Genomic DNA, 20,582 nt, shown 5'->3' with positions numbered 1-20,582 from the left:
TATAAAAAGAAATGTATCATGCATAAGATATATGAATTCGCCTTTTTAGAGTGTGTGGGCTCTATAGTTGTACTGAATTCTTGAGAAAACAAAATGTTGCATATATTTGATGCACGAGACACGTTCTCATATAATACAGTCTCACAACTTCTACTCTCAAAAGTTATGATTTGTCATTTAGAGTTTGTTGCCCTTTTTTTTTTTCTATTATTTTTAGTTCAGTACTGTTAGTTTGGTTAAATGATGTGTGCTTCTTTTTCCTATGCTAGTATACTAAGCTCTAGATATTCTTTTTTTTTTTTTTCTGAGAAGTTGTGGGTTTAGGAATCAGCCTCACAAAAAAATATATATATATTAAAAATTGAGGTAAGACTGCTTACTAGTCACCTCTCATAAACCCTATAAAAGTGAGAGTTTTATGTTTTAGGTTAGACCTATCTTATATATTTTGGTATTGGGAGTGAACAAGTAATACACGGGCATAGCTAAGAGTGTTTATATATATATATATATATATATATATATATATATATATATATATATATATATATAATTTGATAATTACATCATTGAGGAACGGGATTTCAACCATGATTTGGTATTGGAAATGAAACATGTTTCTCCTCATAGAGGAGAGCAAGTCACTAAACTACAAGACCCTTGGTAAAATTTTATTTTATTTTAATTGCATATAAGTAAGTTGTAACTTTATAATTGGTTCAAGCTTAGTCCTCTATTGTCTAGCCGGGAGAATGTTTAACCTTTTGGTGGAATTCATTTTTCTTGTTTTTACAATTTTTTTTCTTGATATGAATTGGATTAGCTCCTTTGTTTTTCCTTTTTCCTTGAAGTATTGTAGTTTATTTTCTGATTATACAATTCTTAAAAACCTCACTTCGTCGTTAGATATAACTTATACTTTTGCCAAATTTCAACAGATAGGGAAATAAACTCGAACATAAAATTAATCCAAATACATATTTAATCAACATTCTAGATTGAGATTAATTTATTATGTTCATTTCAATATAATGATATGCGCAATCAAGGTAAACATTACAAATGATTAAGAACAATTTAGAAATTTATTTATTAATTTTGACACCAACAAAGGCCAACTTATCAAAAGTCATTTGTAAAACTTAAGCCAAAACTTAGTGCATGTGAAGCATATAGTATGGTTGTTGAAATCGCAATCTGGAGCATAAGATCATACAATTCTACTAACCCAAAACGATTAAGATTGATCTAGGAAGAAAAATTTATTTAAAGGATCTATAAGATTGGTGGGATTGTATGATCCTTCCATCATAATAATGAGATTTCAAGACCATTCTTCGTTGTTTGATGTGGTGTATAAGTGTATTTGAAAGGAGAGAAACGCTGGAAACTTTTAAGGGTTCTGTGTCAAGTGGTCAACTCTAGATTTCAAATTACATTTTATGAGGATTCTGTGTCTAGTGGTCATCGGCCTCAAGGAAGTTTTATTTCTCAAATTTTTTGTCCCAATTAGACTATAGTTCCTTGGTTTCCATGATTTTTCATCCATTATATGTTGCAATCACACGGTATTTTGGCTGAGTTTATATGTTTATTGGATGCATAGAAGTGCATTCAATTTGCAGTGAAGCTCCTCTTGTCAGTTATCTGCAATTTTGATGAAATGCTCTCTTTTTTTTTCTTCTTTCAAGTTACTAGATTTGAGTTACTGGGAATTCTGAACAATGTTTGAGGTTCTGTTCTTAAAATAAAACTTCGAACTTGATCACTAAACAGAAAAGTTTTGTCTCTTAGTCAATTTACTCACATATTTAAAAAAAAAAAGATAATACAGGATTCTAATTTTGAGAATTTTGTCTCCTTTGAAATGGGGTTAATACGGTGTTCTTGCTATGGAATTGTGGCAAAGTTCTGAAGTTTTCCTTAAATCCACAAGGCGTATTTGTTAGATTTAAAAATGAGGATGACATTCATGATAAAGTGTTGTGTCTAGCGGCTATGTTTTTCAAGTGCTGTTGGGTCACTGATGACTGCTCATTGAAAAAAAAGCGTAAATTTACGGTGTAAATTTACATTGTAAACATACAAAAAAAGTGGCAAACATTTGACACATTTGTAAAAAATTGTATATATTATATACTTTTTGCAAATGTATACAACATTTATCGCCTTTTGTGTGTCTACAATGAAAAAAAAAGGGTATGTATATAGACAAAAGTAAGTATGACCTTTAGAATTCTCCACTGAAAAAAGTAAAATAAAGAAATAAGAGTGATTTATTATATAAAAAAAGAAAGAGGCTCTGAATACCCCATAGCGCATGTAAAGATGCTAGTTTTATTAGAGTATTTTGACAAGCACTGAGTAATACATGGAAAATTTCACACAGCCTCACAAACAATAGTTTTCAGTGATGTTTTTGGTGCATTTAAACTTCCCATTTTATTCTTTATTGTGGATACATACAAAAGCCTGAATTCACAATGCTAAAGCCTCCGTCTATGACAAGATTATGTCCACTCACATATTTTGATTCGTCACTTCCAAGAAAAAGCGCAACCTCAGCCACACCCTCTGGCTTGAGAACATCACCCTTGAGGTTGGAATAAAGCTTTAAAGTTCCCTCCTCATACTGCTTAACGTAATCCTTTGCCATAGGTGTTAAAACTAGGTAGGGTGACACACAATTCACACGAATTCCAAAATGTCCGAGCTCCACTGCTGCATTTTTCATTAATCCAACCACAGCATGTTTTGAGCTTGTGTAGGCAGGCGGTGCAAGGCCTCCCATGATTGAGCATACGCTAGCAGTATTGATTATACTGCCTTTGCGAGCTGGGATCATCACACGAGCAGCATGTTTGGTACCAAGGAAAGCACCTACCAAGTTGACTCTAATCACTTGCTCAAAATCAGCCTGGGTATTGTCAAGAATGTTGTATTGGGATTCTCCAGGAATACCAGCATTGTTGTACATAATGTCTAGCTTACCGTACATGGAAATAGCATGGTTAACAGCATTTTCCACATCAGTTTCTTTGCTGACATCACAATGGACGAAGGTTGTGGATTGAGGATCTAGTTCTTTGCATAGAGAGTGACCCAATTCATCTTGCATATCTGCGATTACAACTTTAGCTCCATGTTTAAAGAATAGTCTTGCAGTGGTTGCACCAATGCCGCTAGCCCCACCAGTAATTAGTGCTACTTTTCCTTCTAGCCTGTCACATGTTTACATGATATTATCTTTCACTTTTATTAGTCAACAATATGGATATGACATGCCAGTTTGTAAAGGTTATGTAGTAAAATCTGTATTATCCCTAAAATTATTCATACAAAAAAATTTACTCGGAGAGGGAGGATTCAAGATTTTTTTCATAGAATATTTTTCTTAATCAAATTAAACATATAGAGGCAAGGATAGCCAAAATATTCCCATACCTTCTTGCTTCAGGTGGGAGTACTGTGAAACTTCCCATGATCGATGGAGTTAAAATATGTGTAATATGCAGGAAAAATGAAAATAAAACCCAAAGGACTATCACTGAAGTCCTTTGTACTCCTTTAACGTAACTGACTTATATACAGGCAACCCCCTGCATTTCCAACTATGGCATAATACTAATTTGGGCCATAAGAACCGGTTCAGATCAAGTTAGACTAATTCTATCAAGATTTGCATCTTGTCATTGGGAGGACTAATTTTAGTTCAAGCTTTTCACAATTATCTATACAGTCACGTGCGTTAATTATCTCTTTCTCGATTTGATTTGTTTGATCAAAACATATCTCCTAATATGCATCGTACCACCACTAGTGTTGTTTAATTTCCTAAAATGAGAATACAAAGTAAAATGTCATGGTACCGAAACACGCAAAATCATAGTTAGCAGCGAAAATAATAGCAATGTTTAAAGGAACAAACCTGCATTCCCAAGCTATAAACAAATATATATATTTGCTCTACTAGTGATATATATATATATATATATATATATATAGAGAGAGAGAGAGAGAGAGAGAGAGAGAATGTCACACCCCTCGGGGTGGCTCTACAGTCAGCCTAGGGTTCAAATGAACTGGCTTGGTCCAAAAAAATGATTATATATAAAAAAAAAATTATTTATTTTTTTGTTTTGACTTCCTAAAATAAAATTTTGAGCACCTTTACTCTAAATTTTGTTTAAAAACAACTGAAATAAACTTGAAAGATGATCATTTTAGTGCTATTTTTATAATATTTTCACATTAATTTTACAATAAAAGTTAAGTGACAAATTATAATTGGCTTTTTATCTAAACTCAGAACTGACATAACTTATAATTATAATAAATTATTATTAATTTGACAAAAATTATGATTAGTTATTTAATTATATTTATTTATGCATTCAATAGTTGTATTGTATACTATTTAGAATACTATGTCCGAATATTGTATATAATATGACAACTATATATATATTAAAAATTAATCATTTTATCTTTTACTCACCCACAACAAAACCTAGCTCAAGACACTATTGACATTTCTAGAAAACAATCCTAGAGCTGCCACTGGACACCCTCTACATTCTCAAGTGTGTAATGTGTAGGAAAAATGAAAATAAAACCCAAAACACTATCACTAATAGCTTGTTTGGATGGAGGGAAAGTAACGGGAAGTAAAGTAAAGGGAGGGTGAGTAAGTTAAATTATCTTATTTAGATGTTTTTTAAGGGAGGGGGGAGAGGGATTTGGAGGAGTTCTAACTACTTCTAATCCCTCATTTTCAATTCTCCCGAATTGGAGAGATTGGAGGAAGAGTAGAGCATAGAAATACTTGACCAAATGAATTACCAAATTTACCCTTACCATATTAATAAAATTACAAACTTTAAAAAATGTTAATTATTCCCCTTCCCCTTAATTTTAAAAACATCCAAACAAGGTAGAGGATAACTATTCCCCTCTACTCTCCTCCCCATTACTCTCTTCTCCCTTAAAACCTCCAAACATAGCATAAATTACTTTGTGATCCCTCCTCTCATGTAACCAACTTATATAGAGGCAATGTCACACCCCTTACATTCTAGTGTGGCATAATAGCACTATTTGTTTAGCAGTTGTGTGTTTATGTCCTTTTACCTATTTTTCTTGGCTTTATATAACCTTTGGCTGAGTTAATACTCATAATTCCATTATGTAGCAGCTGGGTAATCAATGCTTAATGATTGCAAATTAACTCCAATGTTTTCTATTCATAACCAGTCCTTAATTTTGTATTATTAGACGATGGTAACATTTTTGTGCTATTCATTGCCTAGTCATTGATTACAGCCTGGAGTTAATGCACATATGCTCGTCCATACCCTTACTCGTCACTGTCATGGACTGTTTGTAAGTAATGGATGACCATTTATATGCTACTTGTCGGTTGTCTCCCTTATTCCTTTGTTGTCTATCTTCTGGTCGAGCTAAGGAATATGGAAAGTCCATTTTGGGCAGATCACTTTGTAGTGCCCCAAGATTCTCGTCTTATCATGCTTATTGTGGGGTGGCATTTTTGTCAGTTGATCCCCACATTCCATGTTTGTGTTGGCCGCATGTGTGTGTCTTCCTTGAGGTTTCGCGCATTGAATTCATTTCCTTTTTTTTTAATCAAAAAGTCTTCTCATATTCTTCTTCTTCTTCTTCTTCTTCTTCTTCTTCTTCATTATACATTGATCTTGGAGATTGAAACCAAAAGAGAGTTCCTGCACCTTTTGTACGGTAAGACTCCTTTTCCTCCCTTAACGGTTGATTTAGATTTCATTAAGAAGGAAACTCCCTCTGTTTCATTCTTCTTCACTAGGCTAGGAGTGTTTCTTGAGTCTTCTAGTGGTCGTCTCCCCCACGTTGGTTTATTTATGCCTCGAGACTGTGGGGCTCTTAGGCCTATTTTGATTAGCCTTTACCCTCTACTCCATCGATCTTTAATTGCACATCATCTAGAGATGACTGGCATAGAGTGCTGAGACAGCAACGTTAGGTCCAGCGAGTTAGAAACTGATTTGTCATCAAGTGGTGAGTCCATAGGTAAATATTTTGAAATTGCAGTGTCAAAACCTCCATCATCTTCAAAACCCTCCTTTTCTTCAAAAATTCCTTCGTCTTCAATCCCCTTTCATGCTCTCTCTTAGTCTTGTCTTTATGAGTTGAGACATTTGAAATCTATTCACAAGAGGTTTCAATTTCTAGAAGAGGTAGCTATAAGATTACCTCGTCCAAACGAAAAAGCATGCACCTTTGCTCATGGCGAGGTGAGTTTTTACGAAGCTGCCTTTTCCTACGACCTCTGTTTTCCTGTTAATCCATTTATCATGCAACTCCTTTCTTCTCTCAATGTTGCACCCAGTCAGCTTGTCCCTAACGCATGGAGGATGATTATTGGTTGTGTGTCGATTTGGGTATTTGTCCATGATGGGGACATGATTACCTTAAACGAATTTTTTATCCATACCATTTGAAACCTTCCACCCACTATGGGTATTTTGAACTTCTACCTGGGAATAGGGAGTCTAGAATTGTCCGTATTGTCCGTACCTTCCCTACTTCCTTTCGTGACTGGAAATCACGATATTTCTTCATTTCTGGAACTGGATGGGAAACCATGTCTAACAACCTGTACGTGGGGTGAAGTCCCATGGTTGCTACGGAAACGGGAAATCCCTTCTTTTGGTGCGTCTCTCTTTTAAGTTTGCTATTCTTCTGATCTCCTTTTTTGCTATTTTTTTTTTCTTTTATTCTTTTTTCTTTTCTTTTTTTTTTCTTTTTTTCTTTTGGCAATTGTTAATCGTCCTTTGTTGGAGGAATGCTACCAAGGACGAATTAAGGCTACCCTTGAGTTTGCCCTTACAGTTGACGATTTCGTCGAGCTAGTTGATCCTCGTCGTTTGTACGAGTGTTGCCTTAGACCCAAGCCTTCTGCATACTTTTTGAAGCAAATAGCCCAAGAAGAGAAGAGTAGGTTTTTAATTCTTCGTTCTTTATTGTCTTACCTTATAAATTTTTTCCATACTAACCTTCTTCTTGCAGAAATGGCCACTAGGTATAGTAAAGACAAATATGCCCATGTTAAGAGCTTGAAGAATGAACCCCTATCTCACATTACCCCCGAATCAAAGAAACGCAAGTTGGATGAAGGGAAGGACAAGACTCCTACCCCACTGTCACTCTTTGGTACTCCGCCTTCTCCCACACCTTCTCTCAATATGATGACCTTCAGTCCTCCGACCACACGCTCTAAGAGGAAGGCCAAGGTTGGCAAGAGTGTTTGGGATGACCTTGCTATTGCCCTTGGACGAGCTCATAATGTCATTACTAACGACGAGCTTAAGGGTCTCTCGTCCACCCCTTCCCATGAACTGGTTAGCTGCCATATTCACAAACTAGTGCAAGTATTTTACTCAACATTTCTTCATTACGTCATTAAGTGTTTACACATGTTAAACATTACTAACCTTTCTTTCTCTTTTCAGGTTCTTGGCAAGTCCCTTCGTCTGACAACGGACTACTTGAACAGCGAGGAGAAGGTAGTAGTGATCAATTCAAAGGTTGATTCTATTGAGGCTGAGAGCTCAAAGTTGAGGAATGATCTGATTGAAGCTATGGACCAATCGACCAAGGCCAAGGAGAAGATGAAAGAACTGAAGGAAGCACTGAAGGTTAAGAAAAAGCTCGTCATTTAGAAAGACGAGGAAGTTCAAGCTGCCCTCCTAAGAACGGACAAGGAACATGAGAAGGTGATTGCCAAGTTCCTGGAGTTTGATTGCTTCTTCGACATCCAATTCGAGCAGTACTTGTAATTAATTAATTTCCAAGGGGTCAATACATTTTTTCGCTATCAATCCATTATCTCTAGCTTTCTTTTAGCATTTATTACATCCGTAAAAACTCTAAAATCAAACATGATGACTAGAAGTGTCATGTATTGCCACTATATTTTTCAAGTGTTGTTGGCTCACCGGTGACTGCTCATTCAAAAAGATGAACAAAAGAAAAGAAAAAAATTTCATTAGCATAGAAATTGATGCATTCTTATGAATCATGTCAAGGGACAATACTGAAGCTTTTAGGAGGAAAAAAAATAGTGATACAAAAATAACATTCTATGACACAAAGTATTCATCTAACAAAACTAAGATGTCAAACATGAGAATAAAAAAATCAAGATACTTTGGTGGCATCCATTATCTCTAGCTTTCCTTCAGCATTTATTCCATCCGTAAAAACTCTAAAATCAAACTTGACGACTAGATGTGTTATGTATTGCCACTATGATTTTCAAGTGTTGTTGGGTCACTGGTGATTGCTCATTGAAAAAAATAATGAACAAAAGAAAAAAAAAATTTCATTAGCATAGAAATTGATGCGTTCTTATGAAGCTTGTCAAAGGAAATTAAGGATTACCAAATTTCTTGCACTGATGCACTATTTTTAAAATTATTAAGAAAATGAAAACTCTTCTTTTATATGTAGGGTACAATGAAAATTTTCTTGGTAAACATACAAAAAGTGGCAAATCTTATACACATATGGAAAAAAGTAGTAAGTATTGTGTATATTTTGTAAATATGCACAACATTTACCACTTTTTAAGTCTATAATGAAAATTTACATTGTAAAAATACAAAATGTGACAAATATTATACACATTTGAAAAAAAAAAAAGAGTAAATATTGTATACATTTTGCAAATGTGTACAATGTTTACCACTTTTTGTGTCTATAATGTAATTTTTATATTGCAAGTACAATGTAAACATATAAAGGCACTTAAGAAAAATGATTAATGTGGTTTTAACTTTAAAGTATTTTGAAATTTTTATTAAAATGAAAAAGTATTTCAAGAGAGAGTATATATATACACACTATATGTGGTGGCTCATCCCAATAGTGTGAAGGCTTTGGGTTGAGGGCCACAATTTTTACTTCTATTCTAAGTTGGGTTTATCCCACAGTGGGAGGCCCAAGAAACAATGTTACAGGTTTCTGATGGAGTTAAAGAGAGGTTTGAGCCCTTAACTATCTTAATCCTAGCCTAGCTGAGATGATGGCTGTGTAGCTGGCCCATTTTTCTAGAATCCAAACAAGATTTCTTAATCCCTAAATGCCTCTCTCATCGCCAATCTTGTGTTTCTCTCTCTTGATTTTTCCAACCCCTATCTCATACCCTTCTTCCTCATTTTATAACCTTTCTTTAGTAGGTTCACCATTATGAGGAGTGACCTTCCCCAAGCAGGTGGGTCCCTCTCTACTCTATATTCCTGACCAAATGAGACCCATTGCATACTCTTGAGATGACATCCTTAAAACTTGCACTAGATGCCAAGACAAACTCGGTGGGCGGATTGCCCCAAAGCATTATCTTTCATCCACGACTATGCTCGGTAACGTTCGGTTTTAGGGTCATGCTCGGTAATGTTCGGTTTAGTGTTGAGACGGGTTGGGTCGATCTTAGGGAGCAGGCCATAGTCTAGGGTTGGGCTTTCCATACATTATATAATAAAAGTTGAGCTTGAAAGCAGTGATTACACCAAGTGGCTTCACCAAATTGCAGAAATTTTTTTAGATTTAAAAAAAATAGATATAAATTTTTTTTTTTTTTGTTCTTATCTTCTTCTCCTATAATTTCTAAGTTCTTAAAAATTTTAATTTGATTACAATCCAAATTCTTCATCTAATCCTTTTCTTATTATAATTTATAAGTTGATAAATAATATCAATTTGATTGCAATCCAAAATCTTCAATTAATTATTTTTTATTTAAATTATATAACTACACATAAAAAAAGTAGATTTTTTTTATTAAAAAAAATACATATGAATTTGTTTTGTTCTTATCTTCTCCTATAATTTCTAAGTTGATAAAATTTTTAATTTGATTACAATCTAAATTCTTCATTTAATCCTTTTTATTATAATTTATAAGTTGATAAATAATATCAATTTGATTACAATCCAAAAATTTCAACTAATTCTTATTTTTTAATTTAAATTATATTACTACGTGTAAAAATAAAAAATAAAAAAGCAATGTGTGATTACAATCCAAAATCTTCAACTAATTTTCTTTTTTTATTTATTTAAATTCACAAATTAGACTAATATTAGACTTTTTTTCATATCAACTTCCTCAATGTGGAGTGTGTGTGTGTGTGTATCAAATAATTTATTATGAATACTTACCATACTGTTCTTTTTCTTTATTCTTCTCTTCTTCTACCTACAACCTTGTAGGTATGTATTTGTTTACTCTAATTTTTTTTCTTGTAAATTGAATAGGTTTTGTGTATTTTTTTTAATCTAATTTGCTTATGTTTTATCTAATATATATGATTATAGTTTGAGAATCAATCATTAAATATGTCTAGACATGATTTTTATTTTTTTTTTTATTTTTTTTGTGTTTTATAGTATGGGTTCCAATGGTGATATGTTGCTTTCATCATCTCAATTTTAAAAGGAAATAACATAGGTTTTCTTTTTGCAAAATAGTTGACAACAACGTACAAATAAAAAAAGGAAAAAAAAAAATCCACCTTCTCAAAAGGAATTACAATGTGGAACCATGAAATTTCAGGTGCAATGATTCCCAGCATGTAAACATATACAAGAACCAAAAAAGAGATTGATAGAGAGAAAACATAAATAGTCTAGTGAAAGCTATAAGAGCATAATTAGTATGTTACAAAATAATAATTTTTTATTAAGATGTTATTATTTTATAATTGATAGTTATTGTACCAAATTACCAATACAATTTATTCAATTTGTTATATTGTAATAATTATTTATTCAGTTATTATTTATCAAATAAAAATATATTTTATAAATTTATAATAAAACTGTGCAACGTGCCAGCCTTTAACTAATAATAATATAGATATAGATATGGGCTGGGGGCAAAACTTAGGTGAATATATAATAAATTTGAGGGAGTCCAATGTAGATGTAGGCTGAGGCTACACACTTCCACTTCCACCGCGTCACAAAAACAAAGCACGTGACTGTGAATATTCATTCCCTCTCAAGAGAGGACACGTGTACGTCTAAAGAGTATTACAAATAGGGCGCAAGCCCTCAACATTGTGAAAGGAAAAGAAAAGGGTTTTTTTTCTGCCTCTACTTGCTTGCCTCTGTTTTAAACATTAAAGACAGCAATTCCAAGGTAAAACCAAAATCACCTATTCCTAAACCCTGATTTGCAAACATTACTTGTTCTTGTTCTTGTTCTTGTTCTTTGTTACAAAAATTATATTTCATAGTAAAACTTTTGATCATTTTGGAAAAAGAGCTGGGAAGAAAAGAACCCCTTAATGTTATACATTTTGATCGGTCTATTTTCATGTTCTTATCGCGTCTCAATTAGTCTCAAATACAATTGGAGCATCATAAGCCGTAGAAAAAAATGGTGTTTTGAGTTAAAAATGAGCGTTTGTAAAAACTATATACATTTTAGATTTTTAAAAACGCTCTTTTAAATTCTCAAAATGTCTAACCAAATGATCTAACCCTTTAAATCTAATGCTTATTTAACATTGTGACTATAAAATAAAACCTTAGAATCAGGTATTGTCCAATAGTATTTATTGAGGTTCTATATAATCTGTTTTAGATTTTTCTTTTTCTTATTATTGATGATGTTGTTTCTGGTACATTATGTTTAGAAGAACAATTTGAACAACAAATGGCATTACCTCTCAAACGTGGAAGAAATTCTATGACTCCTGCACAAGTATCTCAAGATGCAAACCACACGGTCTTAGAAGTGATATTGAGCAGGGAAAACAATGGAATAACCAAACCTCAAATTAGGTATGAAACCAAATTGGCAGATACAATTATAGCAAAATCCATTAATTTACTCAAACTGCAAAACAAGATAAAAGAGGTGACCGACATCCGAAACAAGAGAACTAAGCTTTTTATGGGGGCCGGATTTGAAGCCTCGAAGGAAGTGACCGGAGGAGAGTGGTATACGGATGGGAAGCTAGATGTTGAATTCGTATCCACCTTGAAAATCTTGTGCTTAAAGAGTATGCAAAAAGTGGGAGTAGCTACTGTTGAAGATATAGCAGAGTCCATTGAAAGGTTGGGTGTGTTCAAAGGCAACAATATTGATTTGAATCAGATTCATCAGGTTTTGGGGTCATTGGAGTTGGAGGGTGAGGTTGAGAAAATGAGTGATGATGGGCAGGGACGTGTCTCGTCTGTGCCAATTGGGAAGATTTGTTATAGGACTCGAGCCAAGAAGTTGGAAAAGACTAATGCAATGGCATCAATTCCTTGCGGCATTTGTCCTCAGATTAGCCTTTGTACACCGGATGGTATCATCTCTCCAATCACGTGTCTATTATAAAAGGTGGCTAGATTTCTAGCCGAAAGTTTTGGAGTAATATAACACAGTCTGAACTCTCATCAAGTTATGATTTGTTTTAAAATTTGTTGCATAGTTTTTAGTTCCTTGCTTTTCATAGACTATATGACGTGTGTTTCTGTCCCCTATGTTGAGTTCTAAAGGTTTTAATGAGGTAATTGATGCAAGAATCTAATACAAGTGAAAATTCTTTGTGTTCAACTTGCAGACTCTGGTTGCTCATGTCTTTGACAAAATTCAATCTTATTGTCTATCAACTTTATGTCATAGAAGGTAATGTGTGGATTCTCAAGCATTTTCTTATCTACACATCTTGTTATATAAAAAAAGGTAATGCACTTTGTCAAATGACACATAACTTCAGAGGACCAGACGAGCATGATGTAAAATAAATGGCCATCCTTCTTATATTTCTTTTGATACGTGTGCAGTATTATAAGGCCCTTGATGAAAAGCTTTTTTTCTTTTGTGCATTAGTAAACTGTAACTGTATAAACTTATCCCTTCATGAAGAAAATGAGTACTGTATTCCCTTCACGAAGAAAATGTTGTATATATAAGTATATACATGGATAGGTTGTAATAATGATGTTTGAGTTTGGTGAATATTGTTTCATTAAATCAAAATTCAAGTTCTAGAATTTTCTTAGTGAAAATTCGAAATACAGCATATTCGATCGGTCAAAGCTTTGGCTCAATCGATCAAAATGGTAAAGAAAAAATCTTGGAGTCTCTGGATGTCTTGATCGCTACTCAATTCTTGTTCGACCGATCGAAAATCGTGAAATAAGAATTTTCTGTAGAATTTTCTGGTAATTGTTCAGAAAGTTTGAAGAGGTTTCAAGCCTTGTGAACAATTTTATGAAACATTTTAACTCTCCATACGTGCATTTGAATGAAATATAACCCTATGGGTATAAATAGAGACTTATGTTCACTCCACAATATAGTAAGTTAGAGAAAAATACAAGAAATTATGTGGTCATTTTCCAGAATTGTTATCTGTAAAACTCATCATCTTGGTTGTATCCTAGGGACAAATTTGCGATAACCCTTTAGCAACAATAGTGTAGGGGGCAAATATTGTCTATGGAAAACAATATTGTGCCTCTAAGTTATCTATTTTCTGTTTATATTTTGTGTTAAGATTGTTCTTCCATTATTACTTTGTATAATATTCCCAACAAAAAATCAGTACCGTATTTCTTTATTGTCTAGCCTTGAGAACGTATAACCTTTGAACTAGTCCATGAGTAATAATGTCAGCAATATATTAAGTTTAGTAGACTCTTCTAGTAGTTTTTCTTTCCGTTGGGTTAAAAGAGATTGTAATCAGCTGCCCATGAAGTAGCTAGAATGGCTCTTTCTTAAGTAAGTCTTTTTGTTTTGATATTCACAGTCTGCCAAATGTGTTAGCATTGGTGTGTGAGGCAGACCGCAATTCTGTTTAGTTCTTTCATCAATAAAGATTGAAGTTTATCAACAACAACAACAACAAAAACTTTTGGTGGTTTTTTTTTTGTTATGTAAGTACCTTTTGGTGGAATTCAATATATCTGTTTTGTACATGCTTTTGGTTGGACAACATCTCCAATATTGAACTCTGATTTATATATTTTTAGCTACTAGTTTATCTCTTTGTTATGAACAACGTTTTAAAACTTCACTTATTCAGTACAATTTGTACTTTTGCTAATTTTCAGCAAATAGGCAAATCTTTTTTTAACAAAAAGTTAATCCGAATGTATATTTAATCATCATTATAATTTGAGATTAATTTGTAATGTTGATTTCAATATATAGATAAGCTCGATGGAGGTAAACATTACAAATGGTTAAGAACACTCTAAAATTTATTTATCAACAACAAAGGCAGGCCACCTTATCAAAAGTTGTTCGTAATACTTGTCAAAATTTTGAGCATTTGTATCAGCTCGTGCAAAAATTCATGACTATTTTATCATAAAAATCTACTCTTTTTTTTATACAATTACTTTTCAAAACACCTTTACATTAGATTATCTCTATTTTACAATACATTTCATTAAAAAAAAATTGAATATTATTAATTTTTTTTTCTTTCTTTACACACAACAACCAAAATCCACCAATTTCCTCTATTCTCTGAATACATAAAAAAAATGAATAGCGTTGATTTGCTATTAGTTTATTTGAATTTTTGCAAATTGCATTTTGCTAGAAGTAGTCTAAATTATAATTGTACCTTTAAAAGTGAAATTTTAAAAAGTTGTATATCAACTTTTAAAAAAAAATTGAAAGACAGTTTCCTCTCTCCAATTTTTTCCCTACTTTTCCCTCCAATTCAAAGAAATTGATTTTTAGGTTTTTTTATTTTTTTTCTCTCTCCCTTTTCTCTTATTAACTAAATGGTGGAAAACCCATGCACTTGTTGGGCCCATTTGAACTAATGCATCGATAAAGGTCCAATGGGTCAGATGTGTTGGCCCAAATTTGCAGTCTACAATATTGCCTTTCATACTGTAATATGAAATATAAAGTAAACTAGAAACATTTGCATAGGTTAACATAACTTTATAAAAATAAAACAAAAAGTCTTAAAGTTTCGTCAAAACAAAAAATTTATCCCATAAAATAAAATAAAAACCAAAAATTAATATTTTTGGTAGGATCTCATACGAACTTATAGGATTTTATACGATCTTACTATTTTTATGATCATAGTGCAATCCTAAACGTTTTGGTGAAGTAAGATCGTAAAATTATGCGATCTTACAATCCAGATCATGATTTTGACAACTATGACATTAGCATTGATAGTGTTAAAAAGTTATATTGTTATTTTTAGCACCACAAACTACAAAATTAGAGCTACATTGATGGAGTTAAAGCTAAAAGTTTTTGCTTATCAAATGTGAAAAAAAAAAAAAAAAAAGAGTAAATTATAACTTACCTATCTGTGATTTGGCTGAAATTTAAATTACTTATATGTGATTTAAAATTTGATATTTTACTCTTATGAGGTTTGACCGAAATTTAAGTTTCCTATCGATGGTTTGAAACCCTATAATACAAGTGTCCCGTTGAATTCTTTTTAATCTTATTTGATCTTATATTTTTATGTTTTTTTTTTTTGTGTTTTTAGATAATAGAGACATAAAATTGAAGCAAATGATGGTTAAGGTAATTTAATTAAACTAACTTTAGATGAGTAAAATGTCAAATTTCAAACACCAATTTAAATTTCGGCAGGTGGATAAGTACTAATTTGTAAAAAAAAAATTATATTGATCGTGTTTTTTTTTTTTTTTTTCGTTGCTCCTGTCTCTCCTCACATTCTTCACTTCTCCACTCTTCCGTCAGATTTTTCTCTCTTCCTCCACCGCCTGCCCAGCCGCCGACAGACCCACAAAGCCTGCCCAGCTCCGACCCACCCCTTCATTAAGGAGGACAGTTCTGTTCGTCGACTTCACCGACGCAGGGAAAGGGCTTTCCAACGGCACCAATCGAAACACATTTCCGGTACGCTTCAATTTTCCCCCAAAGTTTATTTATCCCGATCGAAACCCGTGTGAAATTTTGTACATTGAGGATGGGTATGATGCCCGGTTGTGTGTGCATGTGAAATTTTGGCGTTGGCGGTGGCTCTGGGTTTAATAGAGTTGATAGATTTGTAAATTTCAAATGGGTTTCGATCATTTTGTGTTGTAGTTTATAGATTTGATAGATTTTCCCATGTAAAACTCAGGAGCACAACATGAGCTTTTGTTTTTATAGGTGGTGGTGGCGTGTTTGCTAATGAGTTTCTGTTTTGAAAGTATGGAGTTGATAGGTGCTTTGGGTTTTATGTTTTATGTCAGTATAGAGTTAATTTGGTTTCCAAAGCATTACAAATTCCAGCCTCAGTCAGTGAAGTTTACATAAAAACAAAAATAAAATTGAAAAGCTGCAAAAATGGTAGACAAGGGCAGCAAAGGAAGAGGCTGTCACCTGAGAGTACACTATCAACCACCATAAGAATAAGTGTCTGTATTTCTATGTGTGTGTCTCATCATTTTTGTGCTTGTTAATGGGTTTGATCTGGTTTAAGTAAGATTATATTTAGTGGGTCAAAGCCGTTTTATTCTAATCTTATTGATTGGTGCATTTCGAAACATTCTTTTGTTGAAAACAATGTTGTTTCTTTTGACTCAATTGTGTTTTATTTGGAATATTCATCTCGTTTGAGTGATTAAAAAGAGGTTGATTTTTAATAATGGTGTTATGCATTTGGGATCAATGTATTCTGAGCTGTAAGTATCTTATTTGAATGATAAACAGTTCATTTTTGTTTTGCAAGGCTCTGTTAATTATGGTGGAACATGTTTCAACTAGAAACTAGTATATTCTAGGTGTGAAAGACTTATATTGTTTAGAGTGTTGCTGAGATTATATAATTTTCATAGATTGGTGACTAATATCATCCACTGAAAAACCCTCAACCTTTGAAGGTTTTTTTATCTATTGAAAATTGGGAATTGTTCTAGGAATTTTCTGTTTGCAGGGGAGTTTATGTTTTTTGTTTCTAATTTATTGGTGTAAATGTTAGTTTGAGAATTTCTGTGTGCAGGGAAGCTTATATTTTGTTGTTTCTAATTTATTACAGTAATTGTCTTTACTTTCAGTCTGCTTGGAAGTATATATTGTTGTTTCTAATTTATGGAGTCACAAGGATACCTGCCATATTACATCTGTATCATAAATGGGGATATTGATATTGACTCGCCACTTTTGGGTACATCTCAAAATAATACAATGTCCTTTTCGGATTCTCCACCTCAAGTTGAGCATGCCTCTTCTAAGAAAGCAAAACAGGGTAGTAACTTTAGTGTAGAGGAAGATCAACTCCTAGTGTTGGCATGGCTCAATACTAGTGTCAATGTCATACACAATAATGAACTTGAGTGTGTGTGAGTTATTGATGTGAGTTTTTATTGTAATTTGATATGACTTATGTATGTGAGTAATCTATGGACTACATTGTTGCAGCTATAATATGTGTTGCAGCTATAATATGTGTTCCATTTTATATGTTTTTTGATAAGGTTCCTCCACTTCATAGTTTACATATATGCTTTATGTAAATGGTTGTTGACTGGTTGATAGTTTACTCCAAGATTGCTTTTTGACGATTGAGAAATTGTTTTAGTGAAAAAAAGTTTTGTGTGTATATATATATAATTTGGGATTAAAAAAATATTATTGTTACACTAGATGATTATTTGCTATTATGTGGCAACTGCAGTGGTGGTGTTTGTGATTGCTGTTTATTGCAATGAATATATTATTTTATTGTGTTGTTTATATTATTTTATTATATTAAAAGCTAAAATAATACCACTGATAGCTTTTTGTAGTGTCAAATTGCTAAATTTATGGCTCCACTAATGTGGATGCTCTAATATTGTAGAAACGAAGAAGGTAGGACAATGGCTCCATACAAAGATGAGCCTCCAGCAGTTCGCGTCTATACAGTTTGCGATGAATCCAGGTCTCTCTCTCTCTTTTGTGTTTTCTTACAAAAAATTTGGAAGTAATGTAAAAGCCTTCAATAACTTTTTTTTTTTTTTTGCATATTTAACTAAGGCAGGTATCTGATTGTGAGGAACGTTCCAGCATTAGGTTGTGGGGATGACTTGTTCAAATTGTTCTCCTCCTATGGAGATGTTGAAGAGTAAGTTCAACAATTTTTTTTTTAAAAACCAAAATTACGGAAATTGAGAATGAACCAATTGGTAATTCAAGGAGAAAACCAAATTGTGACACATTGTTCATTATTTTCACAGATTAAAATCTTTGTTTGCCATTCTAAGTATTTATTTTTTGGTGGGGATTGTTTTTTGTGTGTTGCTTTTATCTTTAGGTGTAAGCCAATGGATGCAGAGGACTGTGAGCCTTTCACTGATGTTTACTGGATCAAATTTCACCTGGTCAGCAATGCCAGGTGATTAAATAAGTAAAGCCCAGTTAGTACTTTGGAGTATGCTAGCCAATGGTTTGACTTGTTAATAGATACATTAAACTAGGAAGCACAGACACGGGTATGACACGACTAATTTCTGAAAATTTATAACATGAAATGAAATGGCCGGTACAACACCGGCATGACACGGGTATGACACCCTAAATGAAGTGTCTGTACTTCCTAGACATTAAATTGAGTACCACATTTTCTTGATATTGGTTGAACAGAATCAATATTTATATTTGATAGGTTTGCAAAGAAAAAATTGGACGAGTTTGTTTTCCTTGGGAATCGGCTGCAGGTTTCATATGCACCTCAATTTGAGAGTCTATCTGACACAAAGGATAAGCTAGAAGGGAGGAGAAGGGAGGTCCTGGCACGATTAAATCGTATGTTTTCATGTATAGTAGGCATGGTTTTAACAACTGTATCTGTGAGGCATGCAATAGGGACATCCTCCATGTTTCTCAAATGAATTATTGTTTTTTTTTTGGGTGTCTTATTTGCATTATCATTCTGTTCTCAGCCGCAAGATCCAAAGGGCCTCCTGGTTCTATCCCAGGTGTTTCAACTGAGGCTTCACTAGTCCCAAGTCCATCAGAGATCAACTGCCTTCCAAATTCTTCACAAATGAACTGCATTCCCCAACAGTTAATTTCTAACCAAAGGTGGTATCCCATTTAAATTTGCTCTGCTATATTTCCCCATAGAGCTGTCATCAGCTGTTTTCTATTGTCATAATTGATGGATTTTCTATGCTTTCTGCAGGAGCTCTAGGGAGTTAGTTAATAAACCTCCAATCACTCAAGTTTCCTCTGACAAGGTTTTTTTTTTTTTTACTTTTCTTGTGCTTTGGCGTTGCAACATGTTATTCTGTTACTAAGTGTCACTCTTTAAGTTGCATTTTTGAAGTGAGGAATTGCCTTTCACCATTGCAACTTCTTTTAAAATAAATCCTACTTGAAATCGAATGTTTTTTTAAGATTCCTCATGCAGTGTCATAGCCTCATAGAAACCTCCATTCTTTGTTATCTCCTTGTTAGTCAGTAAGGGACTTACATTTTGGTGACTATTTAATTAATGGTTGAGGTTTATCATCCTTGAACTAATCATTTTTTTATTATAAATCTTGTTACTGTTATAGTCAGATACCACAGAATCTTTTGTGCATCATTTTTTTTTTTATAAGTGTTTTGTGCATCATATATTGGATCTTCCAGGTTACTAGCACACATTAAGTTGAATTTGGATATTTTTGTGAAATTCTGTAGAAGTTAGCTATTATATATGGAATGGGGCTAACATTTGTGCCTCTGTCTTGTAATTAATTTCAGGATTATTTTGAATCTCAATCAATGAATCAGACAGTTAGGTTGGTAAGGGAGAAGTTCAATAAGGTGATAACCCTCTAATGCATAATTTTTCTTCCAAAGGCTTCTCACTAGTTTTGGATTTTGAAAATTGTATTAGGTGTGGAACTTTGAAAACAATTTATTTTTCTGTCTAGATTCAATCAAGTAGTGAGCATCTACAAGCTGAGTCTGCATCAAAGAAACCTCGAGTAGACAATAGAAGAAGAATCTAACTGATTGTGAAAGATGAAGAGAGCTGAGTTGATTCTACAAGGTGTTTTTTCATCTCACCTAAACCTCCTACATGTGCACACCTGTAAGCTACATCCATCAAATTTTGATAATGTAAATGCCATGTCCTCATTTCTTTTTCTTTTTTCCTTTCTGTATGCGTATCATGTAATCCTTAAATTCTTCATAAGAACAATATTCAACATTGTAAAAATTTTGTGGTATATAGATTATACACGGTTTTGCATAATTGAGTCCAAAGAGATCATGTATTGGTTACAATATATTTTTCTATGGAAAATGAAGAGGAATTTCCTATTCTTCTGTTTCTCATTTACGCAAGTCCTTACGGCCTACCCAAGCTCAATTTAAGTTCTTGACATGCCTAGAACCCAAAAAAAAAAAAAAGGGCCTATAGTGGAGCCTCTCTATTCTGCTTTTTCGTGGGACATATGCTCTAATTTTTCAATGATTTTTGAATGGTTTTCCTGACATTTGTTTTCAGTAATAACGTCATGACATCTGCTCTTCAGCTTTCCCTTTTTTGTCTTCCCTCTGCGTCATTGACATGGTATCAGATGTTACACATTCCCCCACCCCCATCTCTCTCTCT

At 33.3% G+C, this 20,582-nt stretch overlaps 3 protein-coding genes across 6 annotated transcripts; 2 read left to right on the top strand and 1 right to left on the bottom strand.

Annotated features, from left to right (window-relative positions):
- Window positions 1-2,449: 2,449 nt before the first annotated feature.
- LOC142626943 (borneol dehydrogenase, mitochondrial-like) lies at window positions 2,450-4,614 on the bottom strand. Its single transcript, XM_075800690.1, has 3 exons — window positions 4,593-4,614; window positions 3,445-3,502; window positions 2,450-3,221 (listed from the first exon to the last, which is right to left on the bottom strand). Exons 2-3 carry the CDS (start codon window positions 3,480-3,482, stop codon window positions 2,450-2,452), a joined length of 810 nt encoding a protein of 269 aa, XP_075656805.1. The 5' UTR covers window positions 3,483-3,502; window positions 4,593-4,614.
- Window positions 4,615-11,713: 7,099 nt separating this feature from the next.
- On the top strand, window positions 11,714-12,634 carry LOC142627705 (uncharacterized). The gene is made up of 2 exons (XM_075801568.1): window positions 11,714-12,353; window positions 12,612-12,634. The coding sequence occupies exons 1-2, from the start codon at window positions 11,714-11,716 to the stop codon at window positions 12,632-12,634; spliced, it is 663 nt and encodes a 220-aa protein (XP_075657683.1).
- A 3,018-nt stretch (window positions 12,635-15,652) lies between these two features.
- Window positions 15,653-20,302, top strand: LOC142626933 (uncharacterized). 4 transcript variants are annotated; one of them, XM_075800662.1, is made up of 9 exons: window positions 15,653-15,904; window positions 17,832-17,912; window positions 18,012-18,095; window positions 18,285-18,365; window positions 18,636-18,775; window positions 18,913-19,054; window positions 19,155-19,209; window positions 19,721-19,783; window positions 19,894-20,302. In XM_075800662.1, the coding sequence occupies exons 2-9, from the start codon at window positions 17,851-17,853 to the stop codon at window positions 19,969-19,971; spliced, it is 705 nt and encodes a 234-aa protein (XP_075656777.1). In that variant the 5' UTR covers window positions 15,653-15,904; window positions 17,832-17,850; the 3' UTR covers window positions 19,972-20,302. The 4 variants fall into 4 exon arrangements, with proteins under 4 accessions (XP_075656777.1, XP_075656779.1, XP_075656778.1 ...); XM_075800664.1 differs by having other exon boundaries at window positions 15,706-15,904; window positions 17,779-17,912; XM_075800663.1 differs by having other exon boundaries at window positions 15,706-15,904; window positions 17,769-17,912.
- Window positions 20,303-20,582: the final 280 nt, after the last annotated feature.

This window comes from Castanea sativa, chromosome 3 (genome assembly GCF_040712315.1).
Source record: "Castanea sativa cultivar Marrone di Chiusa Pesio chromosome 3, ASM4071231v1".
In the NCBI taxonomy this organism is placed as follows: domain Eukaryota; kingdom Viridiplantae; phylum Streptophyta; class Magnoliopsida; order Fagales; family Fagaceae; genus Castanea; species Castanea sativa.
Note: the sequence above shows the minus strand (reverse complement) of the source record. Positions and strands in the feature narration are given on the sequence as shown.

Excerpts from the sequence above, each read along its gene's own strand:
- LOC142626943 (XM_075800690.1), bottom strand. The coding sequence starts at position 3,482 with ATGGGAAGTTTCACAGTACTCCCACCTGAAGCAAGAAG. Across the intron at positions 3,222-3,444 it reads CTCCCACCTGAAGCAAGAAG|GCTAGAAGGAAAAGTAGCAC; the intron begins GTATGGGAATAT and ends AACATGTGACAG.
- LOC142627705 (XM_075801568.1), top strand. The coding sequence starts at position 11,714 with ATGGCATTACCTCTCAAACGTGGAAGAAATTCTATGACTCCTGCACAA. Across the intron at positions 12,354-12,611 it reads TAGCCTTTGTACACCGGATG|ACTCTGGTTGCTCATGTCTT; the intron begins GTATCATCTCTC and ends TTCAACTTGCAG.
- LOC142626933 (XM_075800662.1), top strand. The coding sequence starts at position 17,851 with ATGGCTCCATACAAAGATGAGCCTCCAGCAGTTCGCGTCTATACAGTT. Across the intron at positions 18,096-18,284 it reads TCCTATGGAGATGTTGAAGA|GTGTAAGCCAATGGATGCAG; the intron begins GTAAGTTCAACA and ends TTTTATCTTTAG. Across the intron at positions 19,055-19,154 it reads CAGTTAATTTCTAACCAAAG|GAGCTCTAGGGAGTTAGTTA; the intron begins GTGGTATCCCAT and ends TGCTTTCTGCAG.